At 36.7% G+C, this 22,904-nt stretch overlaps 1 protein-coding gene across 3 annotated transcripts in view; it reads left to right on the forward strand.

The window, feature by feature from the left end:
- PLCE1 (phospholipase C epsilon 1) overlaps positions 1 to 22,904 on the forward strand; it is a 93,260-nt gene that overhangs the window by 69,175 nt on the left and 1,181 nt on the right. Inside the window, exons 8-32 of one of the 3 annotated variants that reach the window (XM_053451278.1) lie at positions 1,567 to 1,749; positions 2,320 to 2,437; positions 3,077 to 3,239; positions 3,575 to 3,697; positions 3,779 to 3,915; positions 4,870 to 5,108; positions 5,617 to 5,678; positions 5,764 to 5,929; positions 6,497 to 6,604; positions 6,869 to 6,985; positions 7,080 to 7,238; positions 7,517 to 7,643; positions 9,345 to 9,386; positions 9,935 to 10,059; positions 10,171 to 10,288; positions 11,436 to 11,567; positions 11,862 to 12,152; positions 13,525 to 13,688; positions 14,354 to 14,615; positions 16,109 to 16,227; positions 16,662 to 16,790; positions 18,456 to 18,671; positions 18,761 to 18,928; positions 19,808 to 20,026; positions 20,816 to 21,028. In XM_053451278.1, the coding sequence (XP_053307253.1) occupies positions 1,567 to 1,749; positions 2,320 to 2,437; positions 3,077 to 3,239; positions 3,575 to 3,697; positions 3,779 to 3,915; positions 4,870 to 5,108; positions 5,617 to 5,678; positions 5,764 to 5,929; positions 6,497 to 6,604; positions 6,869 to 6,985; positions 7,080 to 7,238; positions 7,517 to 7,643; positions 9,345 to 9,386; positions 9,935 to 10,059; positions 10,171 to 10,288; positions 11,436 to 11,567; positions 11,862 to 12,152; positions 13,525 to 13,688; positions 14,354 to 14,615; positions 16,109 to 16,227; positions 16,662 to 16,790; positions 18,456 to 18,671; positions 18,761 to 18,928; positions 19,808 to 20,026; positions 20,816 to 20,995 (3,867 nt within the window). In that variant the 3' untranslated portion in view covers positions 20,996 to 21,028. Of the gene's footprint in view, positions 1 to 1,566; positions 1,750 to 2,319; positions 2,438 to 3,076; positions 3,240 to 3,574; positions 3,698 to 3,778; positions 3,916 to 4,869; positions 5,109 to 5,616; positions 5,679 to 5,763; positions 5,930 to 6,496; positions 6,605 to 6,868; positions 6,986 to 7,079; positions 7,239 to 7,516; positions 7,644 to 9,344; positions 9,387 to 9,934; positions 10,060 to 10,170; positions 10,289 to 11,435; positions 11,568 to 11,861; positions 12,153 to 13,524; positions 13,689 to 14,353; positions 14,616 to 16,108; positions 16,228 to 16,661; positions 16,791 to 18,455; positions 18,672 to 18,760; positions 18,929 to 19,807; positions 20,027 to 20,815; positions 21,069 to 22,904 lie in introns of those variants that run through there. The other 2 variants (XM_053451280.1, XM_053451279.1) reach the window with 2 other exon arrangements.

Raw genomic sequence — 22,904 nt, forward strand, 5'->3', positions numbered from 1 at the left:
GCTTGGGTTTCCATGACCGTGGACAGTTGTCCCAGGGTTCATAAGCATAGCATCACAATGTCTGAACCACGATCTATGATTAAGATTATTGCTCTGGATGCATGTTGCCAGGATTGGATCCTTTTTTTTTCTCTCAAAAAAGAGTTTTTGTAGTTTATAAAGCCTCATTATTTTTCTGCCTGCTATCAAGAATGAACGTTTAAACTTGCTTGCATGAAAGTATAACATTTTCCATAGGGATTTATTTGTTAAAACAAAAGTCACCAGCTAGTTCGCGACGCAGGAAACTTACATACACAAACTGATTTTATTTTATAACAAAACACATAAACTTTACACTTCGGATTCAGCATATGTTAGCAGTAGAACAACACATAGTTCATACAACATAAATATATCTTATCGTGAAACGTACCATGTGCGCACATAAAATTTAACGTGGTTTAGACTTCATTTTGCTTACGTAAGTCTAGTCTCCGTATTAATTAAAAGTCCCTGATCTTCCGTTATCACGCGTGGGGTTTTATTACAATACATAAACTTACCACATTTTGTAATGTTTCCATTCATTCAGATGTCTAAATTACAGTAACATAAATGGTAAATGCTGAGCATCTGTCTTACCTTCCTCGAGTTTTAAACATTTCATTGGGATACACAAAGAAGTATCATTTGAGACTGTCTTCGGTTTTTACTAGTATCTTGCTAACTGAGATGCCTAAATCATTGTGGACCAGCAACCTAAACGATAAGTGCATGAGCATGAAAGAGATTAAAACATTTTGAGACCGGATGGTCTTCTGTGAATATTGAATATTTGAAGGTCCAGTTAGCTTTGAATATGGAATCTTATTAAATAGCCAAGTTCCTGCATATCAGGTATAAAACCCTCTGGTCTTTTTTATTTATTACCTAGCTCAGAGTTCTCTTTAGTGATATTATTGGAGTCTCGCAAAATGCAGGTCTTTAATGGTTAATTTGTAACAAAGACAATAATTTTCTGGAGGACTGTAGAGAAAATAATTTAAACAAATGGATTCTAGGATAAGAATGGCATCTGATTCACCAAATTCAGAACATTATTATTATTATTATTATTATTACTGACTTACATAGTTCCACCATATTCTGCAGCACCATATTATGTATAAATGATTTTAGGAGACACAGATGTAAGAAGAGCCTTATTGCTCTGATAATGGCTGCTTGCAGATAATGCAGTCAAAATCATTACATGGAGAGAGAGAGAATTGTTTTGATGCACTGATTATTTAGAACTCAGTACCATGAACAGGCTACATTATAATCTAAATGTGTTTGCTGGTTATGGATTATATGGAATATTATTAATTTGGGTTTGTCATTATATTATAAAACAAATTCTGAAAGGTGGGGGACAAAGTGGAGAAACAATAAAAGAGACATTAAGTGTAGGAATCCTGTTATGTCGTGTGATGAAAAGGGCTATGTAATCTTTGGGATCAGATACTGATGATAATGGCTGTTCTTTAAACAGTGGTTTGGTTTTTCGTTTAGAATTATTATTGTTAACATTACTTCATTTAGGAAGACAACCGGTTTGAAGGACCAACATTAGCACAAGCCGTGGAGCTTTTTGGAGGAAGACGTTGGAGTGCCAGAAATACGAGCACAGGGACGTTAACCAAGAGCACCGAGAAACCAAACATGCAGAGAAATAATACCTTGGGGATCAGTACGGCCAAGAAAAAGAAGAAAGTGCTTATGAGGGTATATAACGATTCCTGTTCATGGTTTGATCCTGTTAAAAATCATGTTGTCCTGAGTATGATAGTTATGCAGCTCTAATCATTTATTCCTATTTTAATGTCTGAAACATCAGCTTTTATCACCAGCTGACACGTTTAAGTAGCATAGCTGCTTTTATAATCCAAAAGGAAAACAAAAGCAGACCACAATTTAAAAGGACTGTTGAGTGATTACATCTTTATTACAAGTATCCTTTGAATAGCATGTGTATATGACCATCCATAAGATTTTGAGCTTGCGTGTATGCATAGCAATAAGCACATAAGAATAAAGCCAACTTTTCCAAAAGCAGGAGGGGTGAGACCTTTGAAATCCAACAAAGAAGATTAAAAGGTCAGCAGTAGGCATGAAAAAAGCCAAACGTAAATACATTCATATTTTAAACATGTCCAAATAACCATGTGTATTGAATAATGTAGTTTGCGGTTGAGGTAGCTCGCTAATACTATGTTTCCATTTTTGTGACTATCTTTGTTAGTCTTGTGTCGTATTGTATAAACAGAGTACCGATGTAATAAACTATATTTCCAGGGGGAAAGTGGAGATGCTGCTGATGATGAGATGGCAACCCGAAAGAGTAAAAGTTGTAAGGAGAGTCGCAGTAGAAGTGGTTCAGATCCTCCAGAGACTGATGAGCAAGAAGGTAAAGGTCTAACATCAAATGCCATACTGTCAACAGTGTTTACATTGAATTTCATGCATTGTTACTTCGTCCGGTAGAGTTATTTTCCTGGATTATGGATGACACATAAACATATACATTGTATACATTGTTTTTTTACCTACACATTTGACAGCCAATTGAGAACCCAAAAACTTGATATAAGTTCTTTTCGAGCTTGCAATCAGGGGGCGTAACAATAGAATAGGTTGACTTATATCCCAAACAGGTCATTTACATGTCAGTACAGGATGCAGGAGAAGACCAGCGTCAACCTCATGTGTGAACACTTAGTTGTAATGTCTAAACCTTGTGTTTTTATGCCTGTAGCAACAAATGGGCTATATGGAAATCAGTAGCCTGTATATGCCCTGACCAAGTATTAGTCCTGCTACTGTGTATCGCTCCAGTTCCTGCTACACCAATGGTTTATCTACGGAAAGGGGCATTGATTTGAAATGAATTTCCTTTAGTTACTACTATAATGCTTAGCATTACCAGACTGCTTTAATCAGATGTAACAGAAAGGAGGAATAAGGCATAATTTGTTTCTATACTGTCAAACACAAAACCATCTTAAAATGTCTTGTATTATAATAGTTATTATAACACTATGTTAATTGACAGACCACAATACTCCGGCTGGTGTGCCTTCATCTCAAACCCTTCCATCTCGAAGAGCTCATTCAGTGTCTGCATCCGCGTCGCCCAACCTGACACCTGGATCATCAACACCAATGCGTCCAGCCTCTTCTCCTGTTCTGTCCGCCTCAAACAAACCCCAGTCCAAGTACGGTTCTTTCATCTTAAACAATTTCATGAAACAAAAGCTGCTTTGTGTAGTTTACTTTTATTATGGCATACATTTGGACATTTTCTACTTCTATTGTTATAAATCAAATCTTTCCCCCCCATGGCAATAAAATTGTCTTTGTACTTTTTATTGTTTATTTGTGCCAGTGGAATGTTCTACCCTCTGTCTGTTAACTGATGCTGCCAAAAGTCACATTGATCTATATACTTTAACTAATAAATTGGAATTGTTTTCATTTACTGGAGACTAGTCTGCCAAACCTACATCAGTTGGTGCGGTGTGTTCTGTAGTGATTCTTTTTCCTTTTCCAGTACATGGAGCAGTTCAAGTTGGCATGGAAGAATCAAGGGTGGGATGAAAGGCTTTCAGTCATTCATGGTTTCTGATAGCAACATGAACTTCATTGAGTTTGTCGAACTTTTCAAATCCTTCAGGTAGGCAAATGGTATTTTGTATAAATTAACTAGATGTATCCATGGTTATTGTTCTCACTCAAATCACGTTCTTCTCTTTAGTGTGAGAAGCCGTAAGGACCTGAAGGATCTTTTTGATCTATACGCCGTGGCCTGCAACAAGATGGGGTCAGAGTCCGTTCCGCTTTACACAAACTTGTCGATTGATGAAAATATCAGTGGCGTCCAGCCGGATTTAGGTTTGTTTGCAATAACTGCCCGCACCAAATAAAACCTTTGATTGAAAACCTTTTATTTTGTACTTTTAACATCATTGTATTTTACTTGTGATGCCATAACAGTTGTATGCCTGTTTGGTAAGAGGAATTTTAAAAACACACCAAATGTTTTATAGTAGCCATCATTCTTATCAGTGTTTAATCATTGCTTTTTACATTATTTTAATTATATTTGTAAACATATTTTATACAGTAAAATCATGAAAGTTACATTGCATTACAATATGTACAAGCAAACAACGTATATCAAGAAAGATCCTCGTATTTGCAGTTCCCTGGAGCGGATTCATAACGCTTGATATTATAATGTGCTTAATATAATAATGTGTAATTTATATGACCGTTCTACTTGACAATATAATCTATGGGAATCTCATATTAGTCATATAAGTACTTAAACAGATCTCTTCCCGTGTGGTTAAACTATCGCAGGAAGAGATCTGTGAAAGGCAAGATTTGCATAGATTTATGAAGAATTTGTGGCGTTTTGCTTAATGTGATGCTTTATATTTCACACACTGATGCATATAAACATACAATTTGATGTCAGATAGGAACCATTTGACCCATCTAGTATGTCCATTTGCCATTGTACTAACCTCATTCTATTCTGGGTTGTGTCTTATATTCAGTATAGCCGTATGCCTAGCCCATGTAGTTAAATTTCCTCACTCTATTAACCTCCGTTACTTTTACTGAAAAGCTGTTGACCCCCTCAATGAAGATAACGTTATGTTACATCCAAGCCTCTGGCCCTCCAAGACCATGACATCTTATCCTAGCAGTTATTCTCCGATAGTTCACAATTAAGTGTAGTGATTTCTGATAGATGACCCATCGAGCGCCATGATATTCCCTTATGTGCAGGTTTGTTATATGCTTGTGTGCTCACATGTTTTATTATCATCTTTTTAGATCTTTTAACAAGGAATGTTTCAGACCTGGGATTATTTATTCGCAGTAGACAACAGCTGTCTGAAAATCAAAGGCAGATTTCTGATGCAATTGCTGCTGCAAGCATCGTAACCAACGGCACAGGAGTGGAAAGCACATCCCTGGGGATATTTGCAATGGGAATACAGCAGTTTAATGATTTCCTGGTAAACTGCCAAGGCGAGCACTATACTTACGACGAAGTCCTCAGCATTATCCAGGTTAGGGAAATTTTCCGTTACTAATATGCCAGTGCCGCTAAATGTCTGTCCTCCACCCAGTGCCGGGCTTCCACTTCATAACTCAAGGATGATACTAAAGATCAATTATGTGATTCCTAATTCTCTGGGTGGCAAACTTATTTTCTTTGTGCACAGTTGGGCACTCTTAGGGTTCTTTTTTAATTACCTGTGCTCTGTGCTTGCATTAAAAAAAAAAATCCCAAAAATGTAAATAGTTTGGAGTGGGGTAGTTCTAATGCGTGGTGGGTTACAACATTGTATGCAAAAGTCTACGCAAGTCTTTTGATAGACTTTTAAAATTGCCTTACACTATTTTACAAATGTTAATAATATAAAGAGTATTTCTATTAACTGTTAGCTTATACTTGGAACCACTTTAAGTAAATGGAGATTGAGTGTCCCATATAGTGTTGTTACTGTATTGAAGAAATGAATTACTTTACAATGCTCTAGGGTCTTAAACCTTTTTATGTTTTTTCCCCCCCAGAAATTTGAACCTGGTATAAATATGCGGCAGCAGGGACTGATGTCCTTTGAAGGGTTTGCAAGGTAATGACATGCCTTTAATATATTCTCATAACACATTTTATTTTTAAAACGTTCTCTCGGGTGATGCTGTATTTCCATGTTTCAGGTACCTGATGGATAAAGACAACTTTGCATCCAGAAATGATGAGTCACAGGTGAACATTGATGATCTGCAGTTCCCTCTATCGTATTATTTCATTGAATCCTCCCACAATACCTATCTTACCGGCCATCAGTTAAAAGGAGAGTCGTCGGTGGAGCTGTATAGCCAGGTATGAAAGCACCATACGCAAGTCATCCTCTGTAATGCAGCTTATACTGATTTATCTGACATCTTTTGGGTCGTTTATAGTCTACATTGTAACTTATTCACGAGATTACAATATATATAGTTTTATGATACAGTTTCTCCTTTTACATAGCTTTAAATGCAGCATGTAACTAAAGACAATTATTTTTACTAATTTATTAGACCAAAAAAATCTAAACATGGTTATTTCTTTTTTTTCTTCAAATTACTTAATAGTGTGGTTGGAAAATGTGATACGCTGGAAAGCAGCCAATATGGACAGCAATATTTTTTCCTTTTCATTTATGCACTGCAGCTTTGTTTGGGGCAGAAAAATGGTCATCGTAGAATACTATTTTGACACAAGCTAGTCTGACCTAAACTGTTAAATTTAAAGTTTCCCACAGGAAACACTCTTGTAAAATGCCAGTTGGCTTTTAGTGGAGAAGACATTTGGACCTTATGTAAGCATGGCCGTGCAATACAGCGTGTATTTCTGCTATCAAAGAGATTCCAGAATATCTTACACATGTTGATAATATTGTTTCAGGTGCTTTTGCAAGGCTGCAGAAGTGTGGAATTGGACTGCTGGGATGGAGATGATGGCATGCCCATCATATACCATGGGCACACACTTACAACTAAAATCCCATTTAAGGTAAATCTAAGGCTGTGTTGTACATTAGAACGTTGAGGACCACTTTCAGGATAATAGGCTTGCTGGGTTATCGAGGAATCACCAAGCAGACCTTGTGACCCCAAGAGCAATCTTCACTAAATACAAATTAATATCTCTCATAATGATAAAAGCAAGATTGGGTAAACTCTTCTTGATAGCATTAAAATGTTGCGTTATGTTATCTTCTTACAGTTTGAATGTTATGTATCAGTTCCAATTATAACCCAGTACAATTATTTACAGGATGTCATTGAAGCTATCGACCGTAGTGCATTTATCAGCTCAGAGATGCCCATAATACTGTCTATAGAGAACCACTGTTCATTACCCCAGCAACGGAAAATGGCTGACATTTTCAAGGTAATGTAAAATTAGGTTTTTTAATCTTTATTTAATTTATGGTTTGGTTTTGTTTAAAAGATTGAAGATCATCTTTGGGTTTTTTTTTCTCCAGACTGTCTTTGGTGAGAAGCTGGTAACAAAGTTTCTGTTTGAGAGTGACTTCTCTGACGATCCCATGCTTCCTTCTCCATGGCAATTAAGGAAAAAAGTACTGCTGAAAAATAAGAAGCTCAAAGCACATCAAACGCCTGTTGATATTTTAAAACAAAAGGTTTGTTGACTTCCTCTTTATTATTGATAGATGAACAACAATACATTTAAGGGGTAGAATCTAGCAACCCTTCCCTGTAATCACACACACCAGAGAGACCAATGGACATCCATCCCCGACTGTACAAATGGGTAGCAATAGCAGCCATGAGTGCTTGATAGTAGAAGTAATGTGGATATCATGTTTACATCTAAATCCATATAGGTAGCAAATTTGTAAATATGAATGATTGTTATTCACATTTCTTTCCTATAAAATGCACTTTTACATTTCTCTAGGCTCATCAACTCGCGTACATGCAAGCACAAGCCAACAATGGCACTGCTGTGATGAACACCACCAACAACGAAGAAGAAGAAGACGAAGAAGATGAGTATGATTACGACTATGAATCTCTTTCTGATGGTAAGTAAATTTATCTTGGCCATTTTGTAGAAAATAAAAGTTGTCTTTATTTGTTAATACAAAACAATCGAGGTCTCTGATTTTAAACATGCAAACATATTTGTGTGTAAAATATTTATGTAAAAGAGATTGTACTTCAAGTAAATGTTGCGGGTTGCTGATTTAGTGGTCTGTGCTTGTGGAGAGGGTCTGAGATGTAGATTCAGTATATTGGTCCATGGAGCATGCACCTTTTACTAAATTATCATTTCACAAGGCAATCGTACTCATGCCTCCTGTAACATATTCAACCGTATCTTCCCATTTTCCATAGCATCACATTTATCAGTATGAGAAGAACATTTCTTGAAATCCCCTACTTACTAGAAGTTACGAGGGTACCAACTAGACTTGTGTCCAAAAATGACACAAAATTTGGAGAGCTTTTTCCATTCAGAAATGTTATCACTCAACCTCACTCACGCTCTCTTACGCTGTCTCCCAATATCTCCCTAACTTCTCCACTGACCACTTCCGTGTGCCCATCTCCTTTTCTGCAGCTCCACTTCTTGTCTAGCCTCTTCATGTTCTTCTTTCTTATGTCTTCTTTCTTCATCTGCTCCTCCCCAGTATTAACCCAGTTAACCAGGCCTCCCAGAGGGCTTCTGCGAAAAGAGCGGAGACTCTGTGCAAACACTCACTGTTGATTTCATGAACGTGGAAGACGGTGTCCCTGTAATGTGCGCCGTGGCTCTGTCCTTTTGCGGAAGTGCTCCAAAAGGCCAATAATGCAAGTGGATCCGTGGAGAAAAAGTAGCGTTTCTGCTCCTCTCTTTCACCGCGAATCCGTCTGCATTATTTTGACCTCTCGGAGTACTTCCTCAAAATAATTGATAATTATGGTTAGATTTTGCCTTGTTTTTAGTTTTATAGTTACTTATTATGGAAAATACTAATGTGTTTTGGACAAAAGAGGTTAAACCTTTATGACTGTTTAATGACCACATTATCTACAATCAAACAGTCATTGATACTGGAAATGAAAGCAATAGCAAATCTTGGATATAAGGTTCTGTCTTCTTGATGTTGACACCAACCCGCTAGATATACCATATTTTGGTATGAAACAATTTCAATGCTTAATGTTGGGAGTATTATATTTTCTGTAGATGTTGTGATATAACCCTTGTTTTGGAGATACTCCCTTTTTTGCTTTTTAGCAGAGATGGCCTCTTTTAGTATTTGATATTGCTTGAGTAGTGACCCTTTGATTGCTACTTCATTCCATTGCCTTGAATCCAATGGCTCAAAGTTCCATTCACCTTCTCTCATACGTGACTTGATAGTATCACTTATTAGGAGCACTAATATCATATCATAAGTCTACAGTCAAGGGCAAGAGATCTGCTAACGAACAATTTTTAGGGGAACAGAGCTCTCTGTACCCCTTGTGGCTCCAGGCTTACCCACGGCTTCATCCCCGGCCATCCAAATTCTTACAGGGTATATGTTTTTTTTATTGCTAATTCACACTAATTTCAGTGCATGTATCCCAGCTTATAACATGGTCTTCTACTTTATTACCTTGCCTAGATAAGTCACTTGTGTTATTAACGCTTCAATTTGTTGCTCAGTACCACCAATTAATGAATCATAATGACCTGTATTGTCTACTGATTAATGTTTCCTTCTCTCATTGCTTCTTTAACTCTTTTCCTGTAGCTGATGTCCTTAATGCTTCCCCTGCTCCTAACAGCCAGGAAGGTAAAATAAATGGATGGATATTCTAACTGCATGGATTTGTCCAATTTATTTTATGTTAATTAAGCACATACTCAATATACTCGTACGAAATGCTAAATCCAAGAAGGTCTGGACGTTTGCATGTGTCGTATCGTGTCTAATGCATACTACATTATGTTCTAGATACCATGCACTCGTTATGCATTTTGCACTTTATACTTAAATGTTACTTAATTTTGAGCAACATAGTGCATGCTCATGCTACAGTTTTTATGTTTTTTTTTATTATGTATTTTAATAATGTAAAATGTTTAGGAGTTTTCGTTAAAAGACAAAACATATAAAAAATGATATATAAATATTTGTAATGGCCCATGAGTGTGTATTTCAGGTGTGTTCCTGTGCCATGGACGATGTTACCATTTAGTCATACCCGCTAGTCTCCTGTCTTAACTGTTTGAGTTTTGGTGGAGATTTAAGCTGTTTCTTGGTATCTAAAAATACATTACTTTACATGTAACCCTAAATATATATATTTACAATGTCAACCAAAAATTAACTCTTTGTAGATAATATTCTTGATGACCGACCTGAATCTAAACAATCCAATGACAAACTTCAGTTTGAATACAATGAGGAAGCACCCAAGAGGATCAAGAAGGCTGACAGTAACAGCATCAGTAACAAGGGAAAGGTAGCACATTTTGTTTCGGAATTGTTATCAATAGGATAAATGGGATTTGCCAACACTGGTGACTTGTGCAAATGTTAAGCCGCCTGCTGAATACATGTTACTGTGGCATAGGTCTATGACATGGAACTGGATGAAGAATTTTATCTTCCTCAAAACAAAAAAGAAAGCAGACAGATCGCTCCAGAACTCTCTGACCTCATCATCTACTGCCAAGCTGTGAAATTTCCTGGTATGTATCCCTTGTAATGATTGTAATCCTGAATGTTGATTGCACATGGGAGTGTTTGGTTTAAGCTAAATCAATAGCGTTTTCTTGTTCTGAATGTGTTGTTTTGATGTATTTGAATACGGGAACAATCTAATTTGAAGGTGAGATTCACACTGTTGTGGATGCTTAACCACCCCAGTAACGATTATAGTGCAAAGAGTTCCATTTAAAGCTAAATGCTTTTATTGACACTTCTCGGAATAACACCAATATAATGATAAAGAGCATCCCTCTTGGCCGAGCTCTTGTGTACTGCTATAGCTCAGGACCCTCAGCTACAAATTGAAGATAATATATGTTAACACTTAAAAGGATATACAAAGCTTACTTTTTTGTTCAGTATTTGCAGGGCTGGTTTGGAACCATATTCATGTTGTTGACATTTACCAACCCTTTTGGTATTGTCTGAATAGAATTAGTTATTACTATATTCAAGCCAGCCCACCTTCACATAAATAACAAATATATTGTTCTTATACACTGCAAATGCAAACATCCTGTAATAAGTTTTAGTTTGCAAATCGCCTACAGCATGGCACCTATATATATACAGTTATAATGGGGAATACAGCCCCATGTATAATTATGTAATATATATAATTATAATTGTATAAGTCGAACTCTAAATAATTGGCAACCATAAAAAGGCTAGATAAGCAGCCTTTTGATGCCAAAGCAATTTGGAAAGAATATATGAACCGGGGCAGTGATTACTGATAATTCTCCTGTGCAACTGATCTTAAAAGTTACGTTACCCTGGTGTGGGTGTATGTGTAGGATTAATGTGTATGAATTAGAATGCAATTTGACTGTAGGCTAATAAATAAAAGCTAAGTAACCTTGTGACTGGCATTTGCAAATAGTCAGATAAGAAAATGAAATCTACTAATTAAAGTGCATTTTAAGCAAAAAGTCTCTGTGCAGCGTTTTGCATTGAATATTACTTTAACTAGATTTGGAGCAAAAGGCAAATTTTAGATTAAGTAGTGTCATGTATTATGGAATAACCTGGTTCAGTTCCATGAAATGTCATCTAAGAAGGCTAGGGGAAATGTCATGCCCTCTTGGTCTGCTTCTTGGTTCATTAGTCTTAATTTTATGGGAACAGGCCTTTCAACATTAAATCCGTATGGATCTGGCAGAGGAAAGGAAAGAAAGAGCAGGAAGTCAATTTTTGGCAACAATCCTGGCAGAACAAGCCCCGGGGAACCGACGACACTTGCCAAAACATCTGGAAAAGGTATTGTTTGTATATTACCATCTGATTTAATAATGGGTTTGTGGCGATATTCTGCAGCATGTACAAGGGCTCCTGATTATATTATTAATTTGGATTATAGTTGTCCAACTCATCTTTCATGTTGAACGTTATGCACATTTCACAAAAAAAAAGTGAAGAAAAAAAAACAGATTCAAATATGCTTTCATCATGTATTTATTTTTGGTCATTTGTTTTTTTCAGATTATTTACAGGGTACATAGTTAAATGTTAGGTCCTCCAGTAACCTGTATGTATGCCCCCATTTTTCTGAAGGTACATCCGACACCCGCCAGAGCTGGGATGAACCGTGTTCTCCTCCGTTTAACCCTACAACCTCTCTAAGTGCGATCATTAGGACTCCTAGATGCTACCACATCTCTTCACTAAATGAAAATGCGGCCAAGCGTCTATGCAGGCGATACTCGCAAAAGTTAATTCAGCATACTTCATATCAGCTTCTACGGACATATCCAGCGGCTACCCGCATTGATTCTTCAAACCCTCATCCTTTAATATTCTGGCTCCATGGCATACAACTAGTTGCTCTAAATTACCAAACAGATGGTGAGTTCACAAAAATGCTTCTAAAGTATATACAAATGTGTATATTATATTTATAAATGTGGATATTCATATCATGGAGCTGTGTTAGGGCAGTAACGTGATTTGAGCTCCGTTAAAGCACTTTAGTTAAATGTTTCACAAGAGTATAATATGTACCACAGCCGTTTCACTACTTCCAGCAGAGATGGCCATGCCAGCCGATTATCAAGAAATACAACTGCCTCAAGAGCGTAGTCTTACCTGTGACATTTTGTGAAGCAGTGGCTCAATGTGTGAACTTATATGTGTCACATGAATTTCTAAGGGAGCATTGGAGTTCACATTCAGGTGGGAGTTGGTGTTCACTTGTGGCCCTCTTAGAATGTTTTTTTCCAGAAACAGTTTTGACTTGTGGACCACGCACAAGCCTTGTCAAACATTGTTCTACACACCTCTTGTGTTCATGGTCCCATCATGACCTCAGCTTGGAATGATGATTGCGCTGTCAAAGAGCTTGTATGTAGTAAGTGTTATAATCATTAGGATTTCACACAGATTCTCCCATTTTATATGAATGATTCTGAGGACGCTTAACTCTGGTGCTCTTTATGAAGTCAGTCATCTTATATGTTAAGTTTAAACATTAGAAATTACATCTTCCCATATGTTTGCTTTCTTTGGTCTTCTTCCAAGTACTCATAATGATGTCGTAATCTGAGGTGGAATCTTCCACTACCCATGGTCTTGGTTGCTGTTTATTTATTCACTGGTGAAGTGTTGGATGTAGATGAATCAAAGCTGCTGTCACAGTTGTTTAAGAACCAGGGGTGGGTTCATTGACAAGGTGAATATTAAGCAAACGGCGGTGAATTCATATTTGGTAATATGAAAACCATACCAAATATTTCACACAAAAAAGGCATCTCAATATTTACCAAATAATTATTCTTGAGTTATTCACATTTTCTGTCAAGCAACCATGTCATTGGTAGCTACAGAACCCTGAAAAGTTCTCATCGCTAAAGTTAATGTGCACACGATATACTAATTCATAACATTTTAATATTTCCCAGCAAATGTATAATGCCAATACAGAGACACGATACAGGGATTTGGTTGAAGTTTGTATCGGTTCATCCAATCCTGGGTAATGTTCCAGAAGGTTCATTAGAGTGCAGATTCATAGATGAAATCCACACATACTTTTCTGCACGTGACACTCAGTGAACAAAATCTCATTGGTCGTCTAAATGTACATGTAAAGGAAGATTGTAAATATTAGATAAAAAAATAACATAATATGTGAATTATTCCCGTGGCTGTAGGATTCCACATTCAAATTGTGGTCATGTAATTGTACAAATCAGATTTCTTGTTTCCTTTCCTATAATAGATCTTCCAATGCATTTGAACGCAGCCATGTTTGAATCTAATGGAGGATGTGGATATGTCCTAAAGCCGCCTGTATTATGGGATAAGAGCTGTCCCATGCACCAGTTGTTCTCTCCATTAGATAGAGACTTGGAAAGTATGGAACCTGCAATATATTCATTAACAGTAAGAACTTTATTTTTACATTCATTAATATGAAATCTAAAAGCAAATATAACAAAAATATATATTTTAGATTCACTGTTTATGTGTTATATAGAAACATTGTAAGTGTTTTCATTCTTTGATTCTTCAACAAATGCTTGTATTAAAAGTTGGTTCTCGCCAGATTGTGAGAAAGCAGTATTATAAAAAGCTTGCATTTAGTGGTATGATTATGATTATACTACTAGTGTCATGGGGACTGATATTCTACAATGGTCAATTCCTCTGTAATGATAGTATATATATATATACTATTAACACACGTGTGCTATAAACCTTTATTACCCTACATTTCACCTTTAAGACGTAGAGTCTTTTTGAAAGCCCCCTCCATCTTTTGTCTACTGAAATCACGTAAATCGTAAGGCATGTATATACTACACCAGGATATAAGAATAGTAAGAGTAAGAATAGCAAAATTATAAGATTTAAGATTTCAAAAAATGGACATCTCTAAATTTCATGTGTAATTTAATCTGGCATGAATATAACCAAAATCCCCAATTCCATTATCATAAGGTGGTCTGGGTAATGTATTGACAGTTGTGCTTTTCTAAGTTTCTGAAGGAATTTTAATTAGTGATGTAATATGATTTGATGTAATACATGTAACACTTGTCGTACAGATTGTATCGGGACAGAACGTATGTCCAAGTAACAGCACTGGCAGTCCTTGCATTGAAATTGATGTCCTTGGGATGCCGGTGGATAGCTGCCATTTTCGGACGAAACCCATCCATCGCAATACCTTGAATCCCATGTGGAATGAACAGTTCCTGTTCCGGGTTTATTTTGAAGATCTTGTATTTGTTCGTTTTGCCGTAGTCGAGAACAACAGCTCTGCCATCACTGCGCAGAGGATTATCCCTCTGAAGGTGCTGAAGAGAGGTAAATTTGCATTTTCCACATACAAAATTATTTTATTGAGAGTTATGCTAAATCCAAATGTAGTTCAACCAAATTATTTATTATGTTTATTATTTTGATATTATTATAAAAATTACATCTGTAGGTGCTCATGTGCCATTTGTTAACTATGCAGAATGCGGCTAGAATACAGGAAGCATGTTATAGTTTGGCATAAAAAGAAAAAATGATCTGTCCTTGGAAAAAACAAATTATGTAGGTACATTAATCATTGAAAAAAAGAACTGTGATTGTGGCAAAAAAAAAATCCTTGGCTACTAGGGTGGGAAACCCCTGGTCATGAAGGGGTTAACACTGACCTAGTACTCCATGTAGGTCTGTGCCATTAGTAAAGAAAGGATAGAATAAAAAGAAATCGAAAAGAGAACGGAAACAGCAGCTCCAAGCAAAGACCAGACGCTCGCCAAGAAATTACCTTAAATGACACAAGCTGGTGTGAGCTGTTAATTCAGAGATACGAAATTGCAATTTCCAGAAAAACGTAAACATTTAATACAATAATAATAATACAACTATAAAAGAATATTTCAGCAATTTACAAAGCTTTTACAAAACAGCACTAGAAATAATGACCTTGCTCTCATTGGGCAACAATGAAAAAGTATAAACCACTATTATCTCTAGTGCTGATTTGTAAAATATTTAAAAACATTGTAAATTGCTAAAAATTGTTTTATGGGTGTATTATTATTGCATTCAAATGTTAAGAAATTGCAATTTTAAGAAAAACATTAACATTAGCTTTAACCTAGTATGGAATTATTTTTATAACATAACATTTTCATTCTTAAATGTCACTGTTATTCCAATGTGACTAAACATACCCAAAATGTTATAGTAGTATTACGGCTAAATGTATTCTTTTGGTAAACAATATGCTCGAGAACACAGATAATACAAATAATTGTCTTCGGGAATTAGTGTCCCATCTCGGAAGTTGTGTGAATAGCTTTTTATAGTACGTTTATTTTTGGTTTGTTTTGACATGGTTTCTCATGTAATAAAAATAATTCCTTTTGTGTGACCTGGGGCAGACTGGTACAGATGTGAGCCGGTTTCAAAGGCCATATTTTACATTCAAGTTGACGTCAGCAGTCCCTTGACCCCTCTGGTCACAAGGGATCGCAAAGTATACAGATGTTTACTCTAGAAAATTAGACGTCCGCACACACGTTAACTCAGATTTGTTTGCGCTGCTATAGTTCTAGTCTCTGTTCACATGATCCGTTTACTATTTAATTCTTAAAATACTGGAAAATTCTCACGGCAAAATACTATACAGTTTTAGATTGGCAGTCAAATATCTGTGCTTTTGCTCTTTGACATTGTATTGGATGAATTGTGCTTTGGTCATTTGGTCACTAAGAAATACAAAATCAAATCAGGAAAATAAATTAAATGTTAGATCTTATAGTAAAACCTTCTGAATTTATTTTGTGAATTATGTCATTCAGGCTACAGACACCTGCAACTTCGTAACATACATAACGAGTCCTTGGAAATCTCCACTTTGTTCATAAACAGCAGAAGAATGGAGGAGATTCCCAGTGGAAGTGCACTTCCAGCCTCGTTGGTAGGTCAATGTAAATATTTCTAGAATTTATGCTACATTTTATGACTTTATTGCGCTGAACAATTTTCTATTCTAACTTTCTCCACATTTTCAAAGACGGTCTCCGTTATTGCCCTAAATTGGCAGATTTACAGATTAACAGATATTATGAAATATGAATAATATATTTAGACGACTGATATTAGTAATGTAAAGCATAAACCGGGTGGCATCCACCATAAGAGAGAGTATCTGGAGCATTTTGTTTAGGGTGCTATAGGAAGATGGGGCTGGTGGGACCCCAACGCACACACCATGCTCTACTCATTTGTAACTTCACACTTCTCCGCTCCCCACTGTGCATTCTCTGATTCAATCAATGTTTAGCTGTATGTTTATGAAGTATGATACAGGCATACATTAACCATGTGTTTTTCCCCCCTGATTCTGTGAAGTTTTTCAGCTCTGAGGAAAGGAAGGTGAATTCCGTGTTTAAAGTGACAATACACGGAATCCCTGGGCCAGAACCGTTCTCCGTATTTAACATTTCCAACGGAACCACTGCCAAGCAACTGCTCGATCGTGTAAGTCTACTGGGCTGCCCTAATGTGCTTTTACAGCTTCGTTTTTTGTACTAATATTTTGTAACTACATTGAAATATCTGTTTTGTTTCATTTTTTGGAATATTAAAGGATCGCCACAAATGGTTAAATAATTGGGATTTCAGCACAAATATATATATATATAAACTCACCAGGTGATAATTAAGTTGTAGAGTGAAAATATGGAATTCTGCTTGAATATCACAATGAAAAAGTAAATCATTTATAGTAGACGGTTGCTGGTTACTTACACGGATAAAGGTTTTGATGGTGGGTTGGACCCTTTAGGCTTTCCTTTGGTTTTTGAAATGATAAAAGAACGATTCCCTCTTACTGTATTACGTCTCCCATCTAAAAACGGCTGTCTCCGGCATCCACAACTCCATCTAAAAAAATATAAATGACTAATGCAACCCCAGAATGTTCTGCCCCCGGTTAAAGCAGAAAGTTTGCGTTTTAGCAGAAAGTGTTTTCGGTTAATTATCTCGATTGATAACAACTTCTTCCTAACAATTTAGCATTGTGTTTAAAATAAAAAAAAAAGTAGATTCCGGAAGTACAGCTGTATGATTTCAAACGCAGGTGTTTATACCCGTATAGTTCTATAGAAACGAATGAAGAACATACGTCGCCCCTCCAGCTTTACAGCTCTGATGAGAGAATCCTTAATGGGCGAATGAGTTAAGGACACAGATATTTTAGCTATTAGCCTCCAGAATGTTTTTGCTGGAACTTTCCGTTCTCAATTAACACACAGTCTGTAACGGTCTCTGTGTATGATGCAAGGGTTCTGTGTGAGCGCCTGGCATTTATAGACAAATGCTAATAAGTCATTAACGTTAATTTCAAACTTTTTATAAAATAATAGTAAAATGGTAAAAGTGTAAATTCTTTTGAGTAAAAGGGAATGAGTGAAGACGTTTGCTTTAGTTTTATAGTGTATAGAAACAAATATAGCTGGCAGGTCAACGTGCGGATGCAGTGTCCATCACAAAATATGAAACAAGGAAGCAAAGAAACATTTTTTCTTTCTAGATTCTACCTTTTTGTTTCTGTAAATCTAAATTGTTATGCCCTATTTGTTATGTCCAGGTTTAACCATTGTTTAACCATTGTACATCACCGCGGAATATGATGGTGCTATGTAAATCTATAATAATAAAAGTGCTGTAAGAATATGAAAATTATTTATACAACAACGGGCATGTTCTATCCGCTACCGCTTTGTCTGAGCATGACCTAGAAAAGAGTGAAGCGACAATACTCTTTAGTCTTGTAAAGGTTTACTGTAACGCGGCTTCTGCTGTGCATATTACAGTAATGTTCTTTTGATCACAAATAATACCTTTATGGATTGATGTGTCATTACATGTATGTAGGCCACGTTTTAGGCTACTCTTTTGTTAGCGTGAACTATTCTGTAGAAAACAAACTCAGGTTTTTAGAACTGGATGGTGCATGCGGTATTATTTATAAATTAGTTTATGCATTTATTTTTAGCTGTAGATTGCTACTGAAATAAACATGTTTATATACTGTACATTGATTTCGACCTTTTCCTTTTTGACCGTATGTCAGTACTAAATGCAATTACATGATGAGATGAAAATCAGTTTTATGAACTTTAGAATTTGGCTGTCTTACAGGTTTTGGCGACTGAAACAATGCAAAGGCACGAGACAAACCCCGCTGATTATTTTCTGATGGAGGAAAAATGCTTCATATCAAAAGAGAAGAACGAGTGCAAGAAGCTCCCATTCCAGAGAGCAATTGGTGCAGAAGAAGACATCCTGCAGATTCTGAATGGCTGGTTCCCAGAAGAAGGATATGTGGGAAGGATTATTCTTAAAACTCAAGAGGAAGTATGTTAAGTTCAGTTGAGTCCAAACAATGATAAGCCGTGTTTGTTGGTAGTACCCTTTGGTAACAAACTTTCTTCTGTGTTTCTCAGAACATGAATGACAAAAACGTTTATCAAGAAGACAAGGAAGAAAAGGAAATTGCTGTTAGCTCAGACGACGAGAGTTTTTTTGTCCAGGTACATGATGTCTCTCCTGAACAGCCGCGGACGGTTATTAAAGCGTTACGATTCAGTACCGCGCAGGATGTTATTCAGCAGGTAATCACACCTCCCTTTCAACGCTGCCACGGACACCGATTCCATTATCATATTAGGCCACTGAATAGTGAAGGGGTTAATTGTAATAGCTTTTGTTACAAATTAGAAGGTCATTTTAAAGGAAAGATTCGATTTTATATATAGTTAGATGGTCAGACAGAATTATTTAACTGTGTAAAATGTTTCATCATTCATAATTTTTGTTGGGATCATTTAACTGTCATGTGACACAAAATCAGGCACAGGAGCAGATTGTTTCCATAGTAACCGAAAAGGCTTCTTACGTTTCAGTGATTACACTATTGGGAAAATAATATAATGAGAGCCCTGCTTAGGTTTATTGGCTTAACAACAAAGTGCACACAATATTTTGTGTGCGTTGAACAGCACCTTTGAAGTTTCATACTCTTTTGAGTTGTTGTTAAAAGATGAATCAGAGCTGCATTTTTCATGTAATTACGTAGCATTTTTGAGACTATATAGTTGTTTTGATGACATCACCATGTTAGATCAAAATACTTCAGAACTATTATCATGCCTAGGGCGTTGCTGGGTTCAGTGATGGTTCTGTTGAAAGGCGCACTCCAGCCCTGTTTTCGTGTTTAATGCATATAGAAGCCTATTTTGTATAGACTCCAATACATTTTAACTGCATGCTATTAACATTATAAAGTTAGATTTCTATCTTATTTAGCATCTTTCTCTGAACCCTGACATTTGCTGGCATACAATGACTTCAATGGGAATGCATGAAGTATGCCACTCGCTTACGCTTCCTTTTCAGCACATTCAGTGTTCTCACTTATACTTTTACAATTTAGAACATATACAGTGTTATCTATAGAATTGAAATGTGGCCTTTTTGTTTTAACATTGCAGGCTCTGAGCAAAGCCAAGTATTCATACAGTATATTGAACAATCCAAATCCTGGTGACTATGTACTTCTGGAGGAAGTAACCAAAGAATCTTCAAACAAGAAGTCATCTACTGCCAAAATAACTCAGAGGGTCCTCTCTGACCATGAATGTGTCTACCAAGCTCAGAGCAAATGGAAGGGAGCTGGGAAGTTCATTTTGAAACTAAAGGAGCAGGTCCAGGTAACCCTCCCAAGATTTCACTTCCCGCATTAGGAAGGCATGACATGCAGGAGAAATGGTTTGGGCTAGATAGTTTTAGCACTTTATCCAATTTCAGAGAGGATGTCTCATTTCCGGTAGGTCATCTTCTGCAGGATTAAATGTCTGCTCTTCAGACAGATGCATTTTATGGATAACCTGCCAAGCACCTGCTTGTCCATTTCACTCTCGTGTCCCTTTGAAGATAAAATTACCATTACAAATATAACTTTCTGAAGGTTAACTAGTGAATCAGCATCTCTTAGAGACCAGAATAACACGGACTACAGCACAGTGACGTGGATTTACATGGATTTTTTGTATTAATGCACCTTTATATAACATTTCATTACTTCTTATTGAGTAATCTAATTTGTCATTTCTGGACGCATATATTATTCCTCCTTTTTTGGCCATGCAGAACAGGATGCCTTAGAGAGTGGCCTTTATTTTATTCACTTAACCATTCCAGTTAGCAGGATCACCTGATTGCTATATTGTTAAAAAACAATAGTTTACATTTTTAGAGCACTACTGTGTATTCTGCTGTGACATGTCATGTGGGTCTGTTCTGCTTCAATGTCTGTTTTGTATAAAACCATGTGAAATCCTGTTGCAGTTGAACAGCTAATGTGCCATAAAGATATTTTTAAACATTGTACACGGATGCTAATACTTTAAGATGTATTAAGTGGGTCCTCAGATTTATGTTACATTGTATGAGATGATTAGATCACTAGCTGTGTGTTTAATATAAGTGATTCTTTACAGGCAGCGAGAGATGACAAGAGAAAGGGCATTTCAATTGCCAGTGAACTTAAGAAGCTGGCAAAGTCAAGCAGGCAGTCACGGAACTTTACGCTGTCACCTCAGATAATGTCACCAGAAGGTACCCAGAATAGAGATGAAAAACCTGCATGCAGTGTGTCCTTCAATGACATCAGTGAATAGCGACTATATTTGCTTGCAGCATAATCCGTGCAGGTATGATGTGATGTTTCAAAACATTCCTCTTCCTTACCATACAAAAAAGAATACGAGTAACTCAAAAATGATAGCTACTAAGGTGTATATTGCCCTTGGAAGAAGCTTCCAGGAGAGTAGAAATTGAATGTGCTTCATGAAGGGCCATCACAGTGAGCTTCACCTGGGACAAGACAAACACAAGCCTGTGTACGGTATAGTTAATGTGGGAACATCTATTAAGCCACCTCACCAATTCAACTGGGCATTCAAGTCGAGCGCATCCCATTTCATATAGGGTAACACCAGAGTTGAAATATGATTTACTTTTGCATAGTTCATATATTTACAATTTGATGCAAGCCAAGTCCCTGGTATATCCCTAATAAGACCGCGTGCAGTGATACTTGCATTGGATTTATTTTTTGTGCCAATACTCTAGCAAGTATACCTACTATGAGGATGGTGTTCTGTCACAAAATGCTTGTAGTTTAGGCACCTGCTGTTACTATTATTATGTCTTATTTTTGTTGTGGAATCACATTCTTAGACTATGCCAAGACAACGTTGGTTTGTTTCTGTTCAATTTAAAGAGGCAGTTCTACTTACAGAGAGCTCCTTTACCCTCTTCCGTACTTGAGAAAGGGCAGAACTCTGAAACTCTTAGGGTTGCCTTCAGTGAATAACAAAGACCCCCCAGGTAGAAGCAGCTACCTGGCAAAAAAAAATAATAATTATAAAACACTGAAATAGAAAATAAAGGGAAGTAATGAACGTGTCATCAGGGAAAAGAAGTTCTCAGTAAGTAGGACTGTTTCCCTGCGATCCCTAGTGACACCATAGAGATATGCCAATGATCAAAATAAAATAATGGGGGGGGGACAATTCAGGAACATTAAATAGCTGCGTCCAGGATCTAAGAGCACATCCTTCTCGCAGGGAAGTTGACAACTTGATTGACAACAAGATTTTTCAGTACTTTTAGAGGCGCTCTGACCCCTGTTAATTCCAGAAGAGGTCACAAACATGCTTGAAGATTTTTAGTTCTAAACAAATAGTAAGACATCTCTTCAAATCGTAGATATGCAAGGCTTCTTCCACTGATTTGAGTGAAGGGGAAAAAACACGGGAAGAACAATATCCTGCTTTTTGTAAGAATTGTGGTGGCAGCGAGAGTGTAAGAGGAAAGGAGTGTGTGAGTGCATGGGGTGAGAGAGAGCATGAGAGTACGAGAGTAAAAGTGAAAAAGCAACAACATGAATGAAAATTAAGAGCTCTCTGCTTCATTTTCGCTTCCTCCTTGTTTTTGGACATTTGTATGAATTAACAATATTGCCTAAAACTACCTTTGGCCACACACTTATTAGTTTTATTTTTGAATAGTGCTATAAAATAGGAAAAGGTTCATTTACAAACCAGAAGCGGTAATTGCCGGCACCTGACCTAAAGACTGGTGTGAAAGGATTTGAATACATCATAACCTTAAAATACGCACACAGAGGCAATAGCAAATCTGGCATCCAGAACAGAGTTGATTGTAATAATCTGATGAGATTTTTATGCTGCATGTCTTGATTTTGGATTTGTGTATGGTGGTATTTAATCCGCATGTTGGCTTTCAGAACGCCTTAACGGTTTGTTTTGAGAATACCTCTGCAAGAAGAACAAATGTGATCTATACATTACTTTACATAAAATTACAGCTGACTTGATGAACCTCATCAAAAACATGTTAGCTGCAAATGCAATAAATGCGTGAAATAAATTCAAAATGCATTACATCGTGTCAGCGCCCACATACCAGTATCCATAACCATATTCTTGCACACCATTTTCTTTTTGCTGTTGTGACAGTCGCATAGATTTTATAACCTAGCTACACAAACGTAACCACATC

This window comes from Spea bombifrons, chromosome 11 (genome assembly GCF_027358695.1).
Source record: "Spea bombifrons isolate aSpeBom1 chromosome 11, aSpeBom1.2.pri, whole genome shotgun sequence".
Taxonomy (NCBI): Eukaryota; Metazoa; Chordata; class Amphibia; order Anura; family Pelobatidae; genus Spea; species Spea bombifrons.